This window comes from Colletes gigas, unplaced genomic scaffold (genome assembly GCF_013123115.1).
Source record: "Colletes gigas isolate AHSC1104 unplaced genomic scaffold, ASM1312311v1 Colletes_gigas_Sc00005, whole genome shotgun sequence".
Taxonomy (NCBI): domain Eukaryota; kingdom Metazoa; phylum Arthropoda; class Insecta; order Hymenoptera; family Colletidae; genus Colletes; species Colletes gigas.
The window spans coordinates 1,382,990-1,409,014 of record NW_025106634.1 but is presented as its reverse complement, the minus strand read 5'-3'; the positions used below and the strand labels follow the sequence as shown (position 1 = coordinate 1,409,014).

General features: G+C 36.5%; 4 protein-coding genes across 8 annotated transcripts; 3 read left to right on the top strand and 1 right to left on the bottom strand.

The window, feature by feature from the left end:
- Nucleotides 1-520: 520 nt before the first annotated feature.
- Nucleotides 521-4,267, top strand: LOC122395070 (juvenile hormone esterase-like). 3 transcript variants are annotated; one of them, XM_043392377.1, is made up of 11 exons: nt 521-618; nt 747-969; nt 1,244-1,375; nt 1,905-2,064; nt 2,142-2,327; nt 2,432-2,643; nt 2,732-2,888; nt 3,131-3,267; nt 3,343-3,490; nt 3,583-3,712; nt 3,795-4,267. In XM_043392377.1, the coding sequence occupies exons 2-11, from the start codon at nt 775-777 to the stop codon at nt 4,006-4,008; spliced, it is 1,671 nt and encodes a 556-aa protein (XP_043248312.1). In that variant the 5' UTR covers nt 521-618; nt 747-774; the 3' UTR covers nt 4,009-4,267. The 3 variants fall into 3 exon arrangements, with proteins under 3 accessions (XP_043248312.1, XP_043248314.1, XP_043248313.1); XM_043392379.1 differs by having other exon boundaries at nt 523-554; XM_043392378.1 differs by having other exon boundaries at nt 545-618; nt 732-969.
- Nucleotides 4,268-7,097: 2,830 nt separating this feature from the next.
- Nucleotides 7,098-10,099, top strand: LOC122395276 (juvenile hormone esterase-like). The gene is made up of 10 exons (XM_043392720.1): nt 7,098-7,292; nt 7,759-7,887; nt 8,020-8,182; nt 8,251-8,436; nt 8,532-8,743; nt 8,946-9,108; nt 9,198-9,334; nt 9,405-9,552; nt 9,635-9,761; nt 9,883-10,099. Exons 1-10 carry the CDS (start codon nt 7,098-7,100, stop codon nt 10,097-10,099), a joined length of 1,677 nt encoding a protein of 558 aa, XP_043248655.1.
- A 733-nt stretch (nt 10,100-10,832) lies between these two features.
- LOC122395275 (acetylcholinesterase-like) lies at nt 10,833-14,396 on the top strand. Its single transcript, XM_043392719.1, has 10 exons — nt 10,833-11,039; nt 11,318-11,455; nt 11,584-11,743; nt 11,897-12,082; nt 12,543-12,742; nt 12,956-13,118; nt 13,287-13,438; nt 13,580-13,727; nt 13,919-14,051; nt 14,156-14,396. Exons 1-10 carry the CDS (start codon nt 10,833-10,835, stop codon nt 14,358-14,360), a joined length of 1,692 nt encoding a protein of 563 aa, XP_043248654.1. The 3' UTR covers nt 14,361-14,396.
- On the bottom strand, nt 14,363-23,701 carry LOC122395361 (juvenile hormone esterase-like). 3 transcript variants are annotated; one of them, XM_043392855.1, is made up of 10 exons: nt 23,496-23,701; nt 22,536-22,673; nt 21,982-22,141; nt 21,727-21,912; nt 21,004-21,212; nt 20,594-20,756; nt 20,371-20,477; nt 20,102-20,249; nt 14,953-15,085; nt 14,363-14,621 (listed from the first exon to the last, which is right to left on the bottom strand). In XM_043392855.1, the coding sequence occupies exons 1-10, from the start codon at nt 23,694-23,696 to the stop codon at nt 14,432-14,434; spliced, it is 1,635 nt and encodes a 544-aa protein (XP_043248790.1). In that variant the 5' UTR covers nt 23,697-23,701; the 3' UTR covers nt 14,363-14,431. The 3 variants fall into 3 exon arrangements, with proteins under 3 accessions (XP_043248790.1, XP_043248793.1, XP_043248792.1); XM_043392858.1 differs by lacking the exons at nt 20,102-20,249; nt 20,371-20,477; nt 20,594-20,756; ... (1 more) ...; nt 21,727-21,912; nt 21,982-22,141 and adding exons at nt 15,162-15,309; nt 15,426-15,532; nt 16,178-16,340; ... (1 more) ...; nt 16,964-17,149; nt 17,221-17,380; XM_043392857.1 differs by lacking the exons at nt 20,102-20,249; nt 20,371-20,477; nt 20,594-20,756; ... (3 more) ...; nt 22,536-22,673; nt 23,496-23,701 and adding exons at nt 15,162-15,309; nt 15,426-15,532; nt 16,178-16,340; ... (3 more) ...; nt 17,674-17,811; nt 18,344-18,554.
- Nucleotides 23,702-26,025: the final 2,324 nt, after the last annotated feature.

Below are 26,025 nucleotides of genomic sequence, written 5' to 3'. Positions count from 1 at the left end.
AGTTGAACGGATAAACAACGTTAAATAGATGTCGGGTAGCTTGGGTTTTCAAGGGTTAGCGTAATTTCGATTCACGATTGGGAAGACGACGAAACGAGGAGATTCAAAAATGGCCTAATCGAGACCCTTCAGTGGCTGTTCTATCCTTGAAGAAATCATTAAAAAACTCTAAAAAAAGCTCCTCACTGACATCGAATGGTTGTCAAGCTGGTTTACTTACTTCGGGGAAAAAACTAAAAAATATATAAAAACGATTTTACTTATTTCGAAACCCACTTCCTTGGTAGACACTTTAAGTAGACTCGAGGCGTCGAGTTTGCAATGACGTGTCCCACGTATGCTTTGTAACGCAGCAAGGACGACTTTATCGACGAAATTAGATACTTTTGCTACCATTCTATTGACCTTAAACTAGCCAAATGGCGCTATTTAATCATCAAATAAGAATTTACATAGAATGATTTATGGGCCAAGTTGCATATATATTTGTGCATCGAATTGTTACAATAACTCACTTCTTTCTCGCACGACGGCATAGGCGATAGCGTAATAAAGTACGTCCATTCGATGACAGGAAATAATTTGTAATTCGACAGAACAATAACCAACCAGATAAAAGTAATATTTTTAAGTAACATATAATGTGTAATCTGACGCGATACATACTATATAAAATAGAAATGATTCAACCATCGCGTTAAAATAATTTCCACTTACTCGGTGGTAAGTAGATACCTGGATTACAGAAACCATTTTGGGATCCAAACCGCGAAGATGAAGTGCACGTTCGTCTTCGCAATTAGTCTTCTTGCGACTGCGGTACAATGCCACACGTACACGTCAGTCGTGCAAACCGACAAAGGGCCAGTCAGAGGGAGACAGATGAGAACTGTGTTAAACGAACACGACTATTCAGCTTTCCTTGGGATTCCCTATGCGAAACCACCACTTGGCGATCTCAGGTTCAGGGTAAGAATCACTAAATCTATCATTTGAACGATACAATTGCGTCTTCATTATACCAGTGAATGGAAATAAAGATGCAATGTGAAATAAGGTAGCTTTTAGAAATTTATTTGTTTTATTCTGAGCATGCAATTTTATCGAACGTATGGCCACTACCTACAGGGAAGTATACTGGGTTCCAAATCCACCAGAATATTATTGAAATTTTAATCTAAATTCTGTAATCTGATCCATACGACTATCTGTGTAACAAGCATAGACCAACACACGATTGTAGGACCCTGTTGAAGCAGAACCTTGGAAGCACGTGATAAATGCAACAGTCGAGGCGCCATTATGTATGCAGAAGTTCCTCATTGGGCCCATTGGAAAGGAAGATTGTCTATACCTAAACGTATACACTCCTCTGGTAAGTATTCACGATATTACATCATATCATACATTTTCATGTATATTCATATTTGTGCTTTTATACAAAAAAAACATGCATTACTTATGGATCCAACTTGTTTACTTTCGAAATTTTCATCTCTGTCAATAAACTAGAATTACGAAAATAACTGTGGACACAATACTGTTTTACTTTTTGCAATCAAATCGAGACCACTGGAGTAATAGTAATCGTGAAAATAGAAGACAGTACAGTAAATATTTTTTTATTAACTTCTTCCTTACCGTTACAGTGAATTATTTTCATAAATTTTATTGCAATTTCCTGTATTTCAAACGAGGTGATTCTAAAAACTCTGAAAGTTATATTAAATGAATATGTATATTTATACACATAGGTGTTACAAAGCAGTTGCGTTATATATTGTACGTGAAAAGTATGCAAAGAAACAATAGATGTGGATCATTGTTGGCTCGATACGTTTAAATTATCACATTATCGTGATAAAACCTAGTTAACATTATACAATGTTCTCAATGATCGACAGACCAAGTTCACTGGTAAGACCAAGTTGAAACCTGTGATGGTTTGGATATATGGCGGTGGATACATATCAGGAGGCAATCGACAAACCATGTATGGTCCAGACTGGTTCATAGAAGACGACATAGTCATGGTAGCCATGAACTACCGTCTTGGACCTATGGGTATTCACGAAATGTCTCAATTTGAATTTCAAAATCGATTATGTGAATCAAGTACAACTGATTCTTTGATATCGTAGGTTTCCTCGCATTGGGGCTTCCCGATGCGTCCGGTAATCAAGGTCTGAAGGATCAGAATTTAGCTCTGAAGTGGGTGCAAAAGAATATCGCCAAATTCGGAGGCGATCCAAACAAAGTGACGATAATGGGCGAAAGTGCTGGTGCCTCTTCAGTGATATTTCATATGCTATCGCCTATGTCGGCTGGTAAGATCACTAATATTATCTTTGCAAAGTCGTGAATGTGAGAAATGAATTATTTATATAGTCTAGAAAACGCATTCGGCTAACTTTGTATCGTTTGTCTTCAGGCTTGTTCCATCAAGGTGTTACTCAAAGCGGTTCTGCACTCTGCGCGTGGGCGTACAAAACTCCAAAAGAGTCTCTCATGATAGCTTATGAGTTGGGCGCAGCTATGGGATTCCCACCCACCTCACCCGAGACACTTCTGGAGAGGCTAAAGAAAGCTAGAGCCTACGATATCACTCAGGCGTCTGACAAAGTGCAACTAATCAACGAAGTCGTAAGTTTCCAATAACTATTTTGGAGATTATTATCCGTCCATTTTCATTTTTCTGTGTATCGTTGAATGATCTGTCCTCCTGTTACAGACTCCGATGTTGGTACCGTTCGTAGTCACGACTGAACCTAAATCTGACAATGCTTTCCTGCCTAATTGTCCAATATCGACTCTGGAATCAGGAAAGTTCAACAAAGTTCCTATGTTGATGGGTTACAATGCACAGGAGGCCATTTTATTCTCAATACGTAAGCATAAACGTCACATTTTCGATCCTTTACGTATTCATTTCAGAATTCATTGCATTCAGTTGCACACTGTATTATTATTATATCGAATTCACAAATTCTGACCATTTGGACCATTTTAGTAGTTTTAGTGTTAAAAGAGAATCAAAAGCAATATCTTTGTATTATAAGATTCCAAAACAAACGTTTTATTTCTGGACAGTGATTTTCATTCACCGTTTGTTTTCTTTCTCTACTTGCAGTGATAGAAGAACTACGCCAAGAGCTGTACATGCACATGAGGGCCGTTAATAATGCCATAGATCCAACAGGTTCGTCTCGACAGTACGTAGACATATTGGATGCGATCAACAACGGCACCGAACAAGAAGTGATAAAGGTAATTCGTTCGTTACTTGCTCATCGATTATACACCATTGAATTAAGTTTTTAATTTCATTTTCTCTGCTCTTAGATGGCAACCTCGTTCTTGTACATCGCGCCTATCGACCTCACGCAAAAGTTACTGACCAAACACAGCGGTGACAGACCCATTTACTACTACCGACTGTCGTTCAACACAGACAAAAATTTCCACAGATATATCGAGCCCCAACTTGAAGGTGATTAAATTTTTCCTCGCTGTTCGTAGCAGCGTGGTATCATCAATGTATTCTTTCGCGTGTACTTACCGCCATATTGGCGATTCTTTTAGGTACCTCTCACGAAGACGACCTTCCGTTGCTGTTCTACATCCCCCTGATCAATCCTACTGATCCGGATATTGAGTATAACGTGTACAGCAAGAGAGTCGTCTCTATGTGGACGAACTTCATCAAATACACGTGAGTAAATGCAGACCAAACGTAGATACGATTTTAATTTGATTTAAATATTAAATTGATTAACGTTATTTTACGTTTGCAGGGATCCCACTCCAAGTAATAATACCGTGAGCAATGCAAACTGGCTGCCATCGGGCAAAAAGGGAATGCAACTAGATATTGGAAACGAAGATTTTGTAATGTACGACCGTCTGACCAATAAAATGGACGAGGACTTTGAGGATATAATTTCTAAGAAATTGAAGTATGACAGTGGCTGCGAAGGCGATAATGCGAAGAAGATGATTTCACCATAATTGATAGACGTAATTAGCGTATAATTACCATAGCGTCCGTGGCTACTTATCATTAGGCAAAACACAACGTCAAGATTGATATTTATTATTCTAAGAAAATTTCGTATTGATTGCGAACATAATATTAGTCACTCTACAGTCACACATTCGTTGAAATTCTTTCGAACCAGTACCTTTTGATATTAATATTTGGTAATACTGTCAAGATGTTATAATATGTTTATGTACGCTGAAATGGAAATAAATAATTGCAAAACTAGATTGAATTTATTCTCTTTCCTTCCAAATATTTATATTAAAACAATATGGAAGGATTTATGTTAAATATGAGGATGCGTATATTTGTTTAGAAAGATGCTATTTTTTTTGTATTAAAAATACAAAATGCATAACCGTTTGGTCGACAACATGGATAAGTCTTGAATCTGGCTGTAATGCTGGTTCCATGTACAAAATACTTTCATTATTATTAATAGATGCTTTTAGTAATTAAATTTCCTAGATAAAACGCGAGCATTTGGACAAGTGTTTCATTAACATTGGTAATTCACTTCGTTAGGTAGTTTGATATCTATTATGCTAACAAAACTTCGTATCACTTTTTCATTGGAAAATTAGTTGCTCGTAAAACTATGTATATAGCACATTCTGTTTTGAACGCGTACCATCCTATATTGATACTTACGTATTAAAGTAATTACGTAATTATGCGTTGACAAGATAATTGAAATCGAAGAAGCAAAAAGAAAGTAAGTAATTGATTTTGTTGCCTAGTATGTCTAAATTGTTTAAGGTCATCTAGGGGATTAAAAAGTCGCTTTATCATTGTGTGTGAACAGAGAATCAAGTGCGACACCTTTATTTGCACAACCGTTAACAAGTCGTGCGTAACTTACCTGCGCGCGGAGAGTGTATTATGAATAGTTCGTATCAAGGCAAAACGAAATTTAGTTATGATTACAGGATACATTGAACTCCGAGTGCTTAATGAATACGTTGAGTTAAAGAAAGGCTTACGTCATTATGAAATTAGTTTCTTTGTGAATTTATCTCGATGACATTCTTTCAATTCTCGAACGATTAACGAACAACAAATTTCAATACGACATACTGCTTGTGTACTCATAATGATTCAACGTGTGCATGTTTCAAACCTCTTCGAACCCACAAAAACATATTGAACACAAAGGGGCTACATGGGTCAACAATGTATCATATTTTTGCTGTTTGGTGATTAATTGGAGTTATTATTTATTAATCAATAGTTTCAAAGATTCGATTCCTGCGTGCAAAATATATTTCGAGTCATCGTACGTCAAACCGTGAAAGTTTTTCGCCGTAAAGATTAGAATGTGCTACTTTCCGTGGGGAAAGGATGTGGTACGTCAGCTTTCGTAGAACACCAAACGTGCTAATATTCGTAGGAAACGATGAAATGTACTTTTTTATTTGACAAACCGAAACGAGCTGTCCTTCGTAAGAAAAATGAAATGTGTTACTTTTCGTAACACACGTTGGAATATGCATAACTTAACCTCGTTTTTCTAAACTGCACCATAACTAAATTGCCTAATAATATGCTTTATCAATCGTGTTAATTGTTTATATTAATAATTGAATGTGTTTAGTAGAATTTAAAACATAGCAGAACTATAGAAATACTAAATGTTTCAATTGCTGAACGAAGTAGATACCACATACTACGGATCTGACTCCTCCCACGCATTGAAGTCTCCCAAGTAAGGCATACGATAACGTTACGTTCATGATTTTATTCCACTAAAACTGGATACGTTATTGTTCTAAAATTGTCTCTGTATAATTAAGAGTTTATTCTGCAGTCAATGTAAACATTTCAGACCTTTAATTTTGAAAATTCACGAAAATGAAACACTTTGATTGAACTTTAAAAAATCTATTGCCAAAGTGAGTCACATAGAAGACTTGAAATTCACAGTATTAAAAATTGCAAAGTCATTCTTTCTCTTTCATATCCTGGAGGAATGCAAATTACAATAATAATTAATCATTTTTATATCGATAAAATGAAGATAATTGAAGATTTCGCGATTTTCATAAACAACGGAGTTCGCCAGAAGCTTTGCAACTGTTTTAACAAAAACACAGACGATGATTGGTCCCACCCACAGTCTCGGTACATAAGACTAATTGTAATGTTGTTTTATTGCCATTTTTATCATTCATTCTTTTTTATATTGAAAAGGCAGTTCGTGCAAGCCTGAACATCTAATCAAACAACAAATCCAAAATCAATGAATAAATGTCAGTCTTTTCAAGCACAGTCAACTATGGGCAAATGAAAAAGTCAAACTACAATTATATTTGCAATTGTTTTTGAGCAATGGCAAATTTTTAGTTGTTAGAACTACGAAAACAGAAATAAAAAATGGTATTTGAATAACTCTAAAGAAGGAAGTAACCTAGAGAATAGTGTCATAATAAGAAATGAAAGCTGATTCTGCTAACTCGAAGCAAATGCGTAAAAGATCGAGGAATCAGGTATGATTCAATGTTTGAAATGTAAGGCGTGGTACCACACAGGTTCTGTAAATGTTCGATGAAATATTACTGTAATAAATCGTCTGCAGATATTGTATATTTATATAAATAACATGCAAAATTAATGTCATTTGCGTGACAATCTTCGTTAATGATTATCAGAGAATACTATTTTACAAATTAATTAAAATCAACGCACGCTGAATGGTATTTTTCTTTAATCTATTAAAACATAGTACTTTTGGTATTTATAGTGTCCTTCATTGTAACACCGTCGTTATTTCAGGCTCGTCTAAATTTATGTCGACACAACTGAGCATATAAAAGTTTTGATATAATTCTCGATCAAGGCCCAATTGCATGAACTCCGATGAACGCAAGACGTTTCGATTATTGATTAAGTTTACCTACTAATTATAAAATGACGATAAGATAAGGTCACGAATATTACCATTTTTGATTAAAATTACGTAACTGCGACCACCTGAAACGCGGATATCACGAGTATATAAACCGGTGCATGATCTATACCAACCATGTTGCGTCGTGTTCACGAACTTCGAGCAAAGATGAGGTATTCGCTGTTCCTGGCCATTGCTCTACTCGCAACGGCGGTAAAATGTCGAAATTTGTCGCAAGTCGTGCAAACGAACAAAGGGCCTGTTCAAGGTGTCGTGCTGAAGACTGCATTTCATCAAAAATCCTATTCTACCTTCTTCGGGATTCCCTACGCGAAACCACCAGTAGGCGAACTCAGATTTAAGGTAAGACAAGATATTACGATCTTCTAAAGGATCTATATAATTTACACAATATTATTCTACCGATGTATCTGTATAAATAAAATTGTGAGATGTTCTACAATTTTTAAAAAATTCAAATTTAGGCGTATCAACTAAAAATTGACTAAATCAATTTTTATAAAAATTTCTTTTACAGCTCTTCAAATTTTTATATTTATCGTATTATTCCGTAGCAATTTAATATTTGTTTTTAAAATACTAAATTCTAATTAGAACTCACATAGAATTGTAAATTTTTTTCAAATATGACAAGAAAAGATCTAAATTCAAATATTACATTTTACTAACTACAATTTACCTCAACAAGCGTGACAGAAGTTAAGACATGCATAGTGATTTTTTCTCAGACAAATTAGAGCTTTTTTACTGACACTTAGAGACATTTTGTACTGATTATGAGATCCATTCTTTTACCTGTCAAATACAGGCCCCGGTTGAAGCAGACTCGTGGACAGACGTGATAAATGCTACACAGGAGAGTCAAATGTGCCCGCAACTTGTAAATCAATCAGTTGCTGGAGACGAAGATTGTTTGTACCTGAACGTATACACACCTGTGGTAAGCATTTGATATTAATTTCATATAAAATATTCCATTACTAAATTCTAAATAAAATAGACAATTTTTTTGTTACCCCATTCATATGCCATTTTCGAATTTACTATATCATAAATGTATTTATTGCAGTTGGATTTCAATAGTAATATACAGGCGCTGAAACCGGTGCTGGTTTATATATACGGTGGTGCTTTCCAAACGGGAAACGATGGAAAGGCTATGTACGGACCTGATGGGTTCTTGGAGAAAGATATTGTCATGGTCGACATGAACTACCGTGTCGGTGTTTTAGGTACAGAGAAAATGTTATTAAACGATTCGAAATTTAGGTAGAAAACGATTTATCGCGAATTTTCTTAGGATTCCTGGCATTGGGAGTCCCCGACGCGCAAGGAAATCAAGGTCTGAAGGATCAAAACTTGGCTCTGCAATGGGTGCAAAAGAATATCGCCAGATTTGGCGGTGATCCTAATCGAGTGACTTTGATGGGTCAGAGTGCTGGTAGCGCGTCAGTGACGTACCAGGTCTTGTCCCCGAAATCTCGCGGTAAGAATGCTCGTAACATTTTTCAAAATTGCAATTGGCAAAATACTTTGCATCAGGGATAAGCAAATTCAACAACAGTGAATCTTTCCTGTCAGGTTTGTTCCAACAGGCCATAACTCAAAGTGGCACTGCTCTGTGCTCGTGGGCGTACAAGACGCCAACTTTTGCTCTTTGGAACGCCTATGAGTTAGGCAGACGGATGAACATGACTGTCCGCAGTACCTCCGAGCTACTGACTAATCTGATGAACGTCAATGCCACGGACCTCGTAATGATTGGCTCGGCCATGTCATACATGAATCTACCGGTATGGTCCTAACATAGAGCATTTTCAGGAATAAATTACGAAAAAACCACCCACTGAATCGATACAATTTTTATTTTATTAGGAGAGTAACTAAATTTTTGAAATTTTCTAGCGAAATTTAAATAAGCTAATTATAAAAATCCCCCTTTAAATTGCCAAAACCGAAAATTTGCTTCATGCATGATCAATTCTTCTGTTAAAGATTCCAATTAACATAGCGTTCGCGCCTACGTCCGAAGTAGGGGGCAATGTTCAAGATCCGTTCCTGACCGACTGTCCTGCGTCGTACTTCGAATCTGGAAACTTCAGTCACATACCTGTTTTGATGGGTTACATGTCTAACGAGACCATTTTGTTCTCGACTGGTAACGATCAATTATTCTTTCGTATTTTAATTTTTATACAAATATCATTCTAACATTTGAATATCAACTATCATTTTTCCGTACGATAGGCTTAGATTTCAAACGACAGGCACTCCAAGACAAATTACAAGGTCTCACTAGCCTATTGGATCCAACCGGTGTGAACGATCTTCTCTTACGTACAGTAAACTCTATCGTAAACAGCACCGAATGGGAACTCATAAAGGTATTTCTATTGTGATTATTTTTATACATATTTACACTTCATCTCAACGATCTCTTTTCCCGAATTTCAGGCCTCGACTTTGTATTATTTCAAATCGCCCATCGATCTCATGCAAAGATACTTCGCTAAGTATAACGAGGACAAACCCGTCTACTATTATAGTATGTCGTACAGTTCGCAGTACAGCGACCACAGACGATCCGACCCGAACATAAACGGTGAGTAATCCACTAATATTTATACCGTTTAGTAGTTTTCTTTGCTCTTGTATCTTATAAAAACCCTAATTAACTATTTTAGGCGCTGCTCATGGCGACGATCTTCCTCTGTTGTTCCTGATGGACGGCTATCCCACCAATCCCAATAGTACATACAATAAATATTGCGATAGAGTCAATTCGTTGTGGGCGAACTTCGTCAAATATGGGTAAGGGTTATAATAATTTTCAGAAGCCAAAAATAATATAGATTATAGAGGGTTAACTCAAGACAATCTTATTCAGACAAATTTGCTTTTCCTAGAATCTAATGTCATATTACGTTCACAGAAATCCCACTCCACTGAATTCCGACCAGAATAGCACATATTGGGCACCTTCGGGACCAAATGGATACCAACTGGATATCGGAAACGAACAATTTGTAATGAACAACCGTTTGTTGACTTCGAGCGACGAACTCGTTCAGAAGACGTATTACTTTGGCTTACCTGCCGTCACTACCTGTCAGAATTATCCCATAAACGTTACAAGACTGTTTGAATAGACGTGTACAGAGATTTTTGATACATTTACCATAAAATTTTGCTTCGTAAAGTGTTAAATAACATTGTCGACTTTTAATCGTAACTTCGTCTGCAACTATAGCTTTCTACATGATTTCGATTTTGATGTATACTTTATAGAGTATTCTTAGAATTTTTATCAGAGTGGACTGATGTTGACTTGCGTGTCAAATTTTGTACCCAAGACTTGTTTCTAACTTAGAATATAAGTTATATTTTTCTTAAACAAAAGGCTGCACGATTGTATTTGTGTGTATTCTAAGATGGCATTATGATAAACTTAAAAAAAATCACAATATTAAAGGACAATTTTTTATACCGCATAAAAGAAATGAATAAAAAAATGGTTTTACAGTAATAGAGTGTTGTATTTTTCCTCCAAGGTGAATTTGGGGTATCTTTTATTCTCGAAAAAGGGACATCGATAAGAAAATTGACGTATCGTGTTTTGCAACTTGCTAAAAAAAATATTTTCTTTCGCGATAAACGTTCGACGCTTTTGCAATCGACAAAATCAATACCGTTGGAATGTGACGAGTTAAGTACACTACGTTCGAAGTTCAGCTGATGGTACAATAAACCGGCAGAAAATAATAACAATTTCGCAAGTTGTGTGGCCTGACGAGTCAAACGATTTCAAGCAATTGCGTTCGCTTCAGAACGAATTAAAACGATCGAGGGGATATCCGACGCGTGTATTGTAATTTTTCGAAGATGAATCGTACAATATGGTGCACTTTCGTGTTATTAATATCTTGGACGGAGCGTCTAATCGCTAATTCGCGTCGAACGCCCGTGGTGTATACGAACAGTGGACCTGTGCGTGGTTTGACATCGCACACTGTGTGGAACTCGATCGAATATTCGTCTTTCAAGGGAATCCCCTACGCGGAACCACCCACTGGAAGCCTTCGATTTCAGGTAAAGAACCGCGAATAAATTTTTGGAACAGCAATGTATTTTTTATCTGAAGAATTTTTTTCTAAGAGCATTAGTTTTCAAGATAATTTTTGTATTTACACTCACAAAAACAAAGTGTCACTTTTGACAGCTACAAATAGCTACAAACCAACCATGTGGTTTTATGGTTTGAACTGAAGTTAGTTGCATTTCTGAGTCTCTAAAATATGAATTTTTTGACCACTCTAATACTTGGCAATGAAGTTTGGTTTTTAAAAATTTTAATGATCACTGTGCAGCCTCCAGTGCCCGTGAAAGCATGGAACGAAACGTTAAACGCATTCCAAGAAGGAAACGTGTGCCCTCAATTGGGCTTAGAATCGGGTGTTTTTATGGGAAACGAAGATTGCTTGTTCCTGAACGTTATTACTCCCGAGGTAAACATTAAAACAGTGAAATTATGCTTTAAAACTTCCCTTCTACTGCCATAGGGACAGCATATTCTAATTTGAGCAAAATCTCTAAACGATCTTGTATTATCTTGTACTAATTTAAATTACGATAGACGCAGTTCGAGGACAAAATGAATTTGAAACCAGTCATGGTCTGGATACACGGCGGTGGATTTTTAGGTGGAAGTAGCAACCTAGCGTTGTACGGGCCTGATTTCTTCATAGAAGAGAACATAGTCATCGTCAGTTTCAATTATCGCATCGGTGCTCTCGGTACAAAAATTTTCTTTAATTCAAACTTGATTTCCTTTGATTTGGTCCAAAGAATTCGATTCAAAGTTCTATAATTTTGCCAACGTTTCAAATTATAACAATTCATTTGTCGATACATATTCTTTGTATCATTTCATTTGTATGATTTTCCAGGATTCCTAGCGTTGAATCATCCACGAGCAACGGGCAATGCTGGCCTAAAGGATCAGAATCTGGTTCTACGATGGGTGCAGAAAAATATTGCCGCGTTTGGTGGGGATCCAAAACAGGTGACGATTTTTGGCCAAAGCGCGGGGGCTGTATCCGTGGGTTATCACACGTTGTCGAAAAAATCGAAAGGTGCGTACAAAAATGTTCGATTCTTTACCAACTGGATCACAGAGAAATATTTTTGTAAATATTTGCAATCGTACTAATTACCACGAAGCTATTACTAACAGAATCAACCCCAAAGATACGTAAAATCGAAGTTATAGTTGCTTGAGAAATATTGTCGATAATTATTAAAAAATTTTGAATTGATTTTCATCGAGAAGATGTTACAGATATATTGGTAATATTGTTGTGAAGATTTAAACATTCTTCCATTAGTAAAAGAAATATAAACAAAAGGGATTGATTCTGTTACTTGAATTCGGGGTGAAAATTGTCACTAAACAGCGGAGATTATTGCATTACCATTCACGATGGGACTATAGACATCTGTCCTTAATTTCGATAATTGTTAGTTTTGTATAGTATAATCAGTAATAGTTGTTATTCATAATATTTGACTAGCTTTGATATATCATTCGATCAGGTTTATTTATACGATCGATCAGTATGAGTGGCACACCTCTGTGTGTGTGGGCATATCAGACACCACAGGAAGCCACTGCTAATGCACACAAACTTCTGCGTATTCTTGGTCACCTACCGAAGAACAAAAATGACATACTGAATTTCTTTCTCCACACTCCTGCCTCGGATATTGTGATAGGAGCTACGAAAGTGTCTCTGGTAATATCATCAGTATTTTTTTTACTACTAATATCATTCACGAAGACCTACAACCGTGGTCGAAATAAACTGTTTCGTCCAAAGTTGCTCTTAGATGCTAAAAAGTAATATTTATTTGCCCTCGAAGCCTCGTAATTCCGTTTAAATAGCACGCTAATTTTTTTAACAATGATCACGATAATAACTTCATTATGCTTTCTTTACAATTTCCAGAACTTCCTTCCATTTCGACCGACGATAGAGAATCCTACCATCGCGCCTCGTAACAGTGCATTTTTGACAGAATGTCCAATAACGAAATATCACAGTGGAAAATTCTATCAGCATTCTATGATAATGGGTTACACTCGCGACGAGATCCTTCTGTTTATGGGCTGTGAGTATCAGAAATGCTACTAATCGAATCGATATTGTCGATAGAGGAATTGCGTTTTGATTGCTCAAAATGATGATGAAACCTAGCAATAAGGGCCATACATAGGCGTCAGAGGGTCAAGCATTGTTACTACTTAATTCTACAACGAAACTGTGTTATATCTTGCAGTTAAATTCAGTCAAGTGAACACAACAAAACAGGTCATCAAGCTTTTACAAGACAGAGCCAAATACGAAGAGAGCAACAGTGTCAAAACCAGGAACCAAATTGCAAATCGTCTGAGGAATAATTCTAAAACGACTATCAACAAGATAGTAAAGGTACAGCCGTGGCAATAATTCTAACACATATTAATTAAATTGTTATGTAATAGTTAAAGAGACCAAAATTTCTGTCAGGTTTTGACAAATTTTTTAAATGTCTGATATCAGGAGTTTCTGCAAAATTTATGTTATTTGCAGATTGGAACCGACTTTTTTTTTAGAATTCCCATCGACTTGACTCAAAGAATGCTGGCGAAACGTAACGAAAATCATTCCATTTATTATTATCGACTATCGTATCAATCTGAATATTCGATGCACGGATTGTATGATAATCCTCTGAAAGGTACGTTATCTCGTTGATATTATAATAAATTATATACAATTTTATATTGTTAATGTTTCTTTGGCTTAGTAGCTTGAGTATAACAAGAGGAAATACCTATTCTTTTAATAAATGGTACCTCGTATTACTTTGACAAAAAACTATCATCACGAACCGAAAAATTAATATTGCATCGAATATGGTAATTTCAGGAACAGCCCACTTGGACGATGTTGGCTACATATTCAACGTAAAACAGTTACAAGCACCTACCAATCCTGCAAATTCCTTCAATCAATTTCGAAAGAAAATGGTTACTCTGTGGGCTAATTTCGCTAAATACGGGTATTCAATAATCTGTAAAAATTGCCTTTAAAATACTTTTTGCTATTGTAAAATAAATATACAAATAAGTTTAATGTCTGATATATATTTCTTTTTCGTTGCAGAAACCCAACACCGAACAATACGAGCGACCTGGTCTGGACAGACTCTAGAACCTCTAGATCACAATTGGATATCAATGAAACCTTCACCATGCATGATCGTTTGATCGATGGAAGGGGTGAGAACTATGAAAAGGGTCTATACACTGCCTTGGCACTCGTCAGTGCCTGCAGACACAAACCGGTGGATTACAAAAGTATTTTCTAATATTGTTACTGAAATAAAAGTCCCTTTATTTATTTTACAACATTCAAACGCGTCAATTCAATTGATACAATTCAACTGCAGCCAGATATATAATGCGCGATAGAATAGACCAATTTTTGGATAAGAAGAATCCGTTCGGTTATCACATCATTACGATTCATCATGTCGAAAGTTTCACTGATGTTAAATACTCGGCCATCTTTTCCAGATGGCTCCCAAATTACGCCTCCTAGCTCTTTATCGCCTTGCGGTGTAGGATTCCTGTAATGATCGCCTTGTCTTACACGGAATATCAATTTTTGTAACGACGAATAGGATACGCGAGACTATAATCATGTTTAAAAGTTTGAATGCCTAATAATCAAGAAGTTCGCAACTATGAAACTCCAAATGACTAACGAACTATCAATCTAACAATTTAAAAATCTGTGATAGTCCATGTGCTTATAAATTTAGGAATGCAGGAGTCTGAAAGTTAAAAGCAGATTTTATGGATTTGACTGGATTTTTCTCTCGAAAATCTGTAAGGGCCGCATCTGTGAAATTCCTCGCAAGAAATCAACAATAAATGTTCAGCAGTAAAGTACTTTACCCATATTTGGCGAAGTTCGTCCACAACGTGACCACCTTACTTCGAAATTGATTATAAGGATGTTTTGGATCAGTGGGAGCATGCAATATTTCCATGTTGAAAATGAACGAGACGTCATCATAATGGCTAGCTCCTACAACATAAAATGTCTTGTTATCTCGTAATCTAAAAATTAGATTTCAGCGGGACGGAGAATTCAAAATGTTTACCTTCTATTGAAACGTTAGCCATATGGTGAAAGGCATAGGGCGAACTGTACGATATTTGATAAAAATAAATAGGATGGCCATCGTTATTCTGTTCTATTAATTCTCGAGTGAGATCGATCGGTGCCTTAAATACGAACTCTTGTCCAATCTGCAAGCATTAACGTTTACAGTCTAACATATACCTAAAGGACCTTTGCGTCACACTATACACGATTGATTCAATTTTTTGTTGTATATTTGCTATAATTCAGATATTAACATTACCGTCAACAGTTCATTCAGCGGACCATACCAATACTCAGGGATGAACGGAATATACTCGAAGAGTGTGTTCCATATTTTTGCGAACCTATCTAGTATTCGATAAACGACTGCAATACACAAAATAAAGAAGCGTGAGTAATACTAGATGAGACAACGAATTTGTGTAATTTTTAAAACGTTACAAATTAAGTTCATAGTGAGTATTGTCATTAACGAGGTGTACAAGTACACTCGCACATCATATTTTCGGTAAAGAATTTTTTTCTCAACACTGCGTAGGATTTTGGTGGTATGTATGTTCACTAAAAATTATTGCAATTGACTCCCGCAACCGAAAATAATTTTTTTAGAACGATCTGAAATTTTTTTTTTCGTCGAAAAATTTAGGCATCTATTGATTTTTTTTCTCGAAAGTGGTTAGGATTTTGGGGGTATGTCTATTCACTAAAAATGATTGCAATTGACCCTCGCAACTGAAAATAATTTTTTTAGAACGATCTGAAATATTTTTTTTCGTCGAAAAATTTAGGCACCTATTGACTTTTTTTCTCGAAAAGGGTTAGGATTTCGGGGGTATGTCTATTCACCAAAAATGATTGTAATTGATCCCCGCAACCGAAAATAATTTTTGCAAAACAATTTGAAATTTTTTTTTTTCGCCGAAAAATATATTGGATGTAAGGTTTATTTGCATACCTCGTTTGTGGTATTGCACCGAGGAATTTATAATCTAAACTAAGGTTTACACTTACAGGGCAAAAACGTAATGTATTCATCTTTGGCGAAACCCAACATTACGTCGTATTTGTGGAATTTTTCACTTTCAAGCACCTTTATCGGACATTCGGACAGGAATATGTCTTCGGGTGCAGCGAGACGGTTATTTTCCGTCGTAGGGGCAAACGGCAGTGTAACCTGCGAATGTACATAAAAAAAAGAATTCCGGCGACCCACGTACGATGCTTTCGATTACTCGAAAAGAACGCAAGAAATTTGGAACAGTAATCTTTTAATTAATATCAACATATTCGATCCAAATATCTTACAAGACGCGAAGAACACGAATGCCTTGGCAGAATGCCTGAATCTCACGTATGCAGTGGCCACGCCCATAGTCTCTGTTTTCTGCACGATATCCTGGGCAGGTGCACGAAGTAAGAATTCCAGGATTTCCGCTGGATTTTGTGACGTGAACCCGAGGGTAGAAGCGAGCCTAACAGCATTATTCAGCGCCAATTCTGGCGACGAATAGAGAGGGAACATCGGTGTACCGCTTTGGGCGATGATCCGATGAAAGAGCCCTGTAAAACATACACAGAGTCCAATATCGACACAATTATGACACCAACACGTTCACTATCTCCATTCTACCACAGACCACGCAACATTTGTTATAAAACTCGCTTTAAATTCTAGTAGAAAATTCGGTACAAACCTATACATTCGAGACGACCTAATATATTCCTCAGAAATTTCAAGAATTAATAGATTAGCCTGTACATTTTTGAATAGTATAAAACATCGAAATTACATTGTACCTCGCGAATGTTCTGACAACAAGTGCAAAGTCACGGACGTGGCGCCAGCACTTCCCCCAAAAATCGTCACTCGGCCCGGATCACCCCCAAACGCTGCAATATTTTCTTGAATCCATCGTAACGCCATAGTCTGATCCTTCAAGCCAGCATTGCCTAACGCGTCAGGATGATTCAAATTTAAGAATCCTAAAATTTCAAGTTTGGCGTCTCAGTTGCAGCTAAACGAAGCTGTTCGAGTGTCGTGAGAAAGTTATTACCGAGGGCACCGACGCGATAGTTGATGCTGACTATGATCACATCTTTCTCTATGAAGAAATCCGGACCGTAGTACGTTGTGTTGATGAATCCCGAAACAAAGGAACCACCGTACATCCACACCATAACTGCCCGTGGAGTCATGTTTCGATTAAAATTCGTCTACCGTGAACACAATATAAAAGAACCTGATCACTCGGTGGAACAAATATTTATTTTTATTCATTAAAATGATGTACGTTATATCAGAAGCAGATGTATTTGTAATAGTTTCTTTCGACCTCTTTTCGTTGCACTGATTGCACACACTCTATGACATGTTTTGTATCAACTTCTGCAAGTCCTGTATCTATGCAACAGTTACTCGATACTATAGACATTTTTCTTGATTCGAGACTGATCTCCCTTTCTCCTTACAGTACATTTCACAGTATGTTGTTATCACTAAAAATCACCTCAGGAGTGAATACGCTCAAATACAGGCAGTCCTCGTTTCCCATGTAATGGAAATCGCCGAGGAATACTTGAGGACATGATTCTGGCTCCTCAATGGCGGCCCGTGTTGCGTTCCACGGGGTTGGCGGCACAGGTGGCTACAATAATAATTTTATAAACAAAGAACTATTAATCAGTGTCGATTTAATAATACAATTACTGAATACACGTGTTATTTGTAGATAAAGTAAGATAAATTATAGAATTATTCTACAGGTACTCCGTCTGCATCAATAATCGGTTTCAAAGACCGTGTCCTGGGCAAAGTAACTATTTTTTATCCGCCATGCTATCCATCAACCAAACGACAATTTCTACAAACTTAACATTTTTCAATTAATAACTATGATTCAGCGCAAATATATCAACAGAAATTGGCTGTAATTTCTTGATGAATAATCGACTAATTTTATTTAAATTTTTGAGAAAAATTAATCGAACGAATTTGGAACCTGTTTAACACCTAAACTATTATTGACTGAGTCATAGAAATATTGATAGATCTCGGCCCATAAATTGTAAAATCAACAAGATATTATCGTTTGCAAAATTGGGCCAGTTGTTAAAAAATCGATGAAAGTATTAATCTAGTAATTTAATTAATATTTTTTCACGCGTTTAGGCGAATACCTTGAACCTGAGGCGACCAACAGGTGGTGTTGCGAACGGAATTCCTTTGAACGAAGAATACTTAATCGAATTCCACACGGTGGACAAAACAGCACCTTGCACGGGTCCCAATTTCGTTTGAATCGCGGGAGTTCGTATCATACCGAGAGATCGATACGACGATGATAACGATACAAGTGTAAAAAGGATTAAGACGTTCATTATCGACAGATTTTCTAGGACAAATGACTCAATCCTTCAACATAGCAGAATCATTTATACTATCCGGAAGAACGATTTTATCAGCAAAAAACGAATTGCAGAATGATCGAAGAGATACAGATACTCGCTGTTTTGAATATTCTATTAAATCAGATGGAATAATTTGTTCCCATTCTTATCAGATTCAAAGTACATTTTATAATGCCGGTAACCGCGCCGTTAAAATGCAATTATACCCAAGGACAGTATTGTTGTTATTGAGATTTATCATAACAACTTCCCGAGAACCGACGACTTGTATTCTCTGTGAGTAAATGCCACGTGCATGCTAAAAAGAATGCTAAAAAGAATACTAGAAAAACTAGTAATTGTTCCTAAACATTTCTCTAACACTTATACCTGTGTGGTTCTAAAAGTTTATACTATCAACTGATCCTGTAGTGTTTGAAATTAAAACTAAATCCTGGGAGAATTTAATTATTTAATTATTTATATTATATAACGTTTAGTTGATGACTATGAATCTGCAAGAGAAAAACTATGGAATTACAAACATTTTATAATATAAATATAACGTGACAAACGTAACACTAGCAATTTTGTAAAAATAATAATTTTACTAGCTTCGATTGGAAGTAGAATTCTGTTAAATATATTTTTCTAAAGTGGATGATGACGAATGATTAAAATGGTATTGTACATACTGTTCGTGAAGTTGATATGCAAAGAAAAATTATCATAGATAACGCAATCGTTCGATACATTTTATTTACACAATGTACAATATGGAAAATATTCTAATTATAAATACTGTATAATTAAATTACAACAGAATCCTATCGCAGTCAGAAACATAGTGCAGGGTGTAATGCATGATTGATTCGATTAGGAGAATCCGTTCAGTCATCACATCTTCATGGTTCAACATGCCAAAACTATCGCTGATGTTAAATATTCGACCGTCTTTCCCAGACGGTTCCCAAATTACGTTTCCTAGCGGATTTGCGCCTTTTGGTGTAGGATTCCTGTAATAATCATTCATAATCAACCCCCGTATAACACAGTATTAACAGCATGACACCCTAGAAGCATAACATTTCGAATCTAAAACTGTAAAAGAGTAGAAGTAATCTAATAATCTAGGAGTTTATGTGTCTAGTAGTCTAGAAATCTAGGAATTTATTGTCCAGGAGGCTAGAAGTCTAGGAATGAGGGAGTTTGAAAGTTGAAATCATGTCACTAAGGAATCAACAATCTAAGGATTAAATAGTTTTGTCTCACATCCAGAAATCTGAAACTGAAATATTTGTCTAGCATAAAAATAGTGTACCCATATTTGGCGAAATTCGTCCACAAAGTGACCACCTTATTCCGAAATTGATTAAAAGGATGCTGAGGATCTGTAGGAGCTTTCACACGCTCGATATTGAAAATCAGTCCGATATCGTCTAAATGACCAGTTCCTACGATACAGATGAACATTTCGTTATTTCGCGATCATGTATCTGCCATAGAAAACATTTGGTTCGAGCAAGGTGGAAAATTTGAAATGTTTACCTTCACTCGTAATGTTGAGCGCTTTGTGAAGGAGATAGGGCGAATTGTACGATATTTGATAAACATAAATAGGATGACCATCGTTATTCTGTTGCATTAATTTTCGGGTGAGATCTATCGGCGCCTTAAAGAAGAAATCTGTTCCGATCTGCAAACATTAACGTGAAACCTGTACGAGTAATATCATCGTTTACAACTCTGATTGCGTTGTATAACTGATTCAATTTTAAATCTTTTTTTTCAATATTTGTTATAATTATGGACGTTACCGGTATTATATTATCTATCAGGCCATACCAATCCTCAGGATAGAATGGAAAAGCCGTGAACAATCTGTTCCATATTTTCGCGAACGAATTTAGTATCATAGGAATGTCTGTAAGATAGGAGCACGAAAAGCTTAATACAAATTTATTTTGTTTGATTTTAAAATTGCAACGACTGGCTGTTACGGAGTTAATAAAAACGGGATTAATTAACGCGAACACTTACAAAGCCAACCTGTGATAACTTCACTGTCGTTGAAACCCATCATTATGTCGTGTTTGGTGAATTCGCCACTTTCGAGCAACGTTATGGGACACTCATGCAGGAATATATCTTTCCGCGATGCGATTTGGGTATTTTCTTTCGTGGGCCCAAACGGTAACGAAACCTGTGTAAAAAACAAAAAGAACTCTCCAAACCGGATGGTCGACTACTTTTAGGGATCAGAATATTTTAGAAACTTCTTTAAATTTTTTACTGTTCGAGTAAAACGAAGAACAGAGTTTGACGTTCAAAATGGCCACCGAGTGACAACTCTTTCGGTCGAGAATTTGAATGAAACTTCTTGGACAAAGGACCGGGGAAATATCAAACTATGTTTCTGTGACTTCACGAATATTTCGATCGAATCATACAAATGCAGTGATCACGTTCACGGTGTCCGCCGCTTCCACGATATTTCGGACAGGTTGATGACGCAAGAAATCCAGAACTTCACTGGTATTTGATGACGAGAAACCGAGGATATTGGCCAGTCTAAGAGCATTACCCTTCGATGCGCTTGGCGCCCCATAGAGAGGGAACAACGGTGCACCGCTTTGGGCGATGATCCGCTGAAAGAGACCTGTAGTAGATACAGAGTCTAATAACGACGCAATTATGACACCAACACATTCACTATCAAGCGTAAAATACGCTTTAAACTGTAGTAGAAAATTCGATACGAACTTATACAGGGTGTTAAACTCTGGAAAAAATTTTAATGGGAGATTCTAGAGACCAAAATAAGACGAAAATCAAGAATACCAATTTGTTGATCGAGGCTTCGTTAAAAAGTTATTAACGTTTAAAGTTCCATCTGTAGAACAGCAATCTGCGAACAGCTGCGTTGGTGGTTCTCACTTTAAACGTTAATAACTTTTTAACGAAGCCCCAATCAATAAATTGGTATCCTTGATTTTCGTTTTATTTTGGTCTCTAGAATCATCCACTAAAATTTTTCTTAGGGATGGTCCAACATCCTGTACATTCGAAATGACCTAATATTATTCCCCAGAAATTTCAGGAATCAACAGATCAGCCTGTACGTGTAATATAAACATTTTCGAGTACTAGAAAGCATCGAAATGCTTCCGTACCTTTCGAATGCTTTGACATCGTGTGGTAAATGACAGACGCGCTGCCAGCACTTTCCCCAAAAAGCGTTACTTGGCCCGGGTCACCCCCAAACGCTGCAATATTGTCTTGCACCCATCGTAACACCATCGTCTGGTCTTTCAAAGCGGCGTTCCCCAACGCATCCGGATGATTTAGATTCAAGAACCCTGAAATTTCATGTTTCGCCTCGTAACTACAATAAACAACTCTGCCTTCTTATGTGGGAAACTCATTACCAAGAGCGCCGAGACGATAGTTTAAAGATACCACAACCACATCCTGCTCCATGAAGAAATCGGGCCCGTAAAACGAGGTGTTGATGGATCCCGAAACAAAGGAGCCACCGTACATCCACACCATAACCACCCTTGGTGTCATGTTTCGATTAAAATTCATCTAACGCGAACAGAATATTAAATTAAATTTTTTTAAATTAAATTTTTTATTCGCTAAAAAAGGTGAACGCGTCTTTGAGGTTACGTATATTTAAGTTTTGAAACTAATTAATACACCTCATTTTATGACTAGTTTCTTCAACAAATTGCTGTTATATCAGAACCAGATTAATTTTTAACAATTTCATTCGACCTCTGTTCCTACTTCTAATTACACAAGACCATATAATATGTATTGTAAAGAAAAATCAGATCTAATGGTAACTCTAAATCGTATTAGGTCAGACATTTCAGTCAGCTTTTGTAAGTCTTGTATCTATGCAATAGTTCCTCGATACTATAGGACATTTTTCTTGATTCAAGACTAAAAATCACAATTTAATATTTTGTTTCACCTCAGGAGTGAATACGCTTAAATACAGACAGTCCTCGTTTCCCAAGTAATGTAAATCAACGATGTCTAGTTGGGGGCATGCTTCGGGCTCCTCAATGGCATCCCGTGTTTTCCCCCATGGCTCTGGTAGCACAGGTGGCTGCAATAATAATTTTATAACCATAGACAGAGTTTCCAGGTGTTCTAGATTAAACGCTAGGATTGTGGTGTGCTAAAGTGTGATGTAATGAAGTAATGCAAACGAGATACGTCGAGGTGAATATATTAAAGCATTGATGAGTGTGTGCATTACGTCACTATGAATGTGCTTTGCATGCGTTATATGTGTATATATATAGCAATCCAAGGATTGAGCTCTAAACTGGAAGTTTTCTATTTTCGAAATATCAATCGAATTTGATTATAACGAGCATGAAGCAGCATTAAGGTTGTAATTAGCAAAAATCAATAATCATCTTCGTTTACAAGTATTCTCGTGCAATTAATCACTTCAAAAATGATATAAAATGATATTTATTTCGTTTTTTACAACTACGTGAGAAATAGAAATATTGATAAGTCGAGGAAAAATACTATATTCGAACTATCATTTAGTTAGCAAAAATGTTGAATGGACTGTTTGAAATTGGACTTACGCTAATTAAATAAATGTTATTCCTATACGAGTTCTAATTTTAGGCACCAGAAGGAGTTCGTGCGAGTTTATATCACAGATTTTAAGTAATCATAACGCTACAAACTCACCTTACTGTAACTATAAGTGAACTATTAAATTTAATTCGTTCACCAACTGTATCCTTGCATAAACAACACAATGTTGAAATAAATTAAAAACTTGATGAAACTTTGATACGAACACTGTCACGATGACCTTTGATAAATTTCATTCTAACAGAGAAAAATCGCACGAACATTTTCCTGTACCTTAATGGTCGTTGTTTTCGTGAACCACAAACTTCACCTTAAATCTGAGGTTTCCAACGGGCGGTGTCGCGAAGGGAATGCCTTTGAACGAAGAATACTTAACCGAATTCCACACCGTGGTCAAAACGGCACCTTGCACGGGCCCCGATTTCGTGTCGATCACGGGAGTTCGAATCACACCGAGACAACCACACAACGACGTCAACAACGCAAGAATCAATGGGATCGAGACGTTCATCGTAGACGCGGATGTTAGCTAGAATGTCTCGATCGACTGGCATGATACTATCATTTATAGTATCCGTAAGAACGAGTGATCTTGAAAAAAAAAAAAGAATTATAAAGTATCCGCGTGGAATAGCAATCATTGTCACGGATACTCTATTAAATCGCGGTTGAAACGTACCACAGCCGTGTTTACCAGACACAAAGTGATTTTATGAAAAAATTATAATTGCCAATAAAATCGAGGAAACAGTGGATTCCAGAGTTTGTATTTTTCCTTGTATTTTCAATGCCCATACTTTCGTGATTCCTTAAAAAAGGTATTACAAGAGCTTGGTGGACGATTGGTGGATAGAATGGGAAATCGTTTAAAAAAAATCTTCGTTCTAAAAATAACTGTTGTTTGCAACGTATTTGCAGAGACCATAGAACTTACATGGAGACAGCCTTGCCTCGAGCTTTTCGACTTATCGAAAATCTACCCGTCGAAGTGAGGAAAACTAGACTACTATTTTGCTATTTACGACCGATCCGGTGCTCTTGACCTGATATCCGAGATCTATAAATCCCGATAGGCCTACTTTACGGTGGCAAATTCCGCGAATGTTATCTCGACTGATAAACAAACGCAAATAAAACGTAAGAAATAAAGGATATTCGGCATAATAGTCCCTGGAATGGTAAACCTTGTCAGCCAAACCCGAGCTAGTTGCGATTTACGTTTGCAAGCATAAATATTTGTAAACTATAATCGGTTGCTGCAACGCGAGCTGTTTACTGTGAAAATAGGAAACTACGGTCGCGGTATACTTAATCGGCCTTAATTGGGATAGGTGGACGGAATGGCGATAGTTTGCTCTGGTGACACGGAGAATGCTGCTCATAGTGAACCGGTATTGCTCCGTTAAATGTTTGCAGTCTGATGTGGACAAAACTCGTTTTTATCCAATCCTTTGCCCAAAATATATTAACTGAAATTTTGCCACTGACCATGTTTCCTATTTTTAACTTTTAATACTGCTGAAACGATCGATGATATTTAGAGAATTTAAGTAATAAATAAAATTTGCATGGTTTTAACAGGAATAAATAAATGTATTTGTGTAAACGCCTAGCTATTAGAGTAGAAGAATACATCTCAATTAAAGTTCTTTATTCGTTCGTTATCGTAGTTTGCACATTGGCGAACAAAGTTTCAAACAGTTTTATATAATGATTTGCTTTGTTCTCAATAATGTCACACTCATACGGCACGGGAACACGCAGCCAAGCAAACAAAACTGGAAGACGTTCTTACGTTATGTCATCCAATTTATTACGGCGTTGTTTATTGAAATGTTTGATGTTTGCTTCGCGGCGGGCGACAAAAGTAGCTTCTATGAAAGGAACACACCACAATCTACAATCTACTCCTAAAACAACAGGTCATACTAAATAGATTCTACTTTAAAATGCTAACAAAAATATCATATAAATACGTGTCTGTATATGCTAACTACTGGCCTCGAAAATTGTACACCAGTGGTAAAAATCAGCATTTAAATAGACCTTCGAACGTGCAGATATTGATTTTCGATCGCGTAAATAGGATAGTGAAATATAAATAGTCATACTTAGTCGTGCGTAGAAAAATAGTTCGGCACACAGAACATACTTCGGTTACCTGGAATTTTTTCTAACAGGTATAATATAATTTTTTTCATTATATCTAGTATGAATAATGAGCGTGCAAAATATTTTTTATCAAATTCAAAAAATGGATTTGAATATTGTTGATTTTTTACATTATGCTGAAGATAAGGAAAAAAGTTCTCTGGTGACTCATCATCAGCTGATAAAATACAGAAATAAATGCATGTCATCTAATGATTTACTGGACAGATGTCTTGGAAGACTCAAAACAACGAGAATTGTAACATCGCCTCGTGGACATTCTCTCTTAAACAAATACACAGAGACTCGACAGTGATTAACATTGCAATTTATCCGAGTACTATTCTTGTTCAATGAATCTTTTATTAATTTTCAGAGTATTTTATAGCAGACTTTGGCGCCAATATCAAACTTTCCAAGCGAATGTCACTTGTTTCTGTTATTAGGAAATAGAGTTATTTTTTTTTTTTGACTAACTTTTCTCAGTGTGTCGCGTGTACTCAGACTCTGATTGCCTTTCGAATGGAGGACTAAAAGATGGAGAACTCGATCCACTTAAAAAATGAAAGGTAGCCAAAAATTTCACCCTCTTTTCCATCGATCGGGGCTAAAATTCGTTTCCAAGGGAGCGTGGAAATTAGAATTTCGACCAACTTTTCGGGACTCTGTCTCACGGCGCGCCGTTAGAA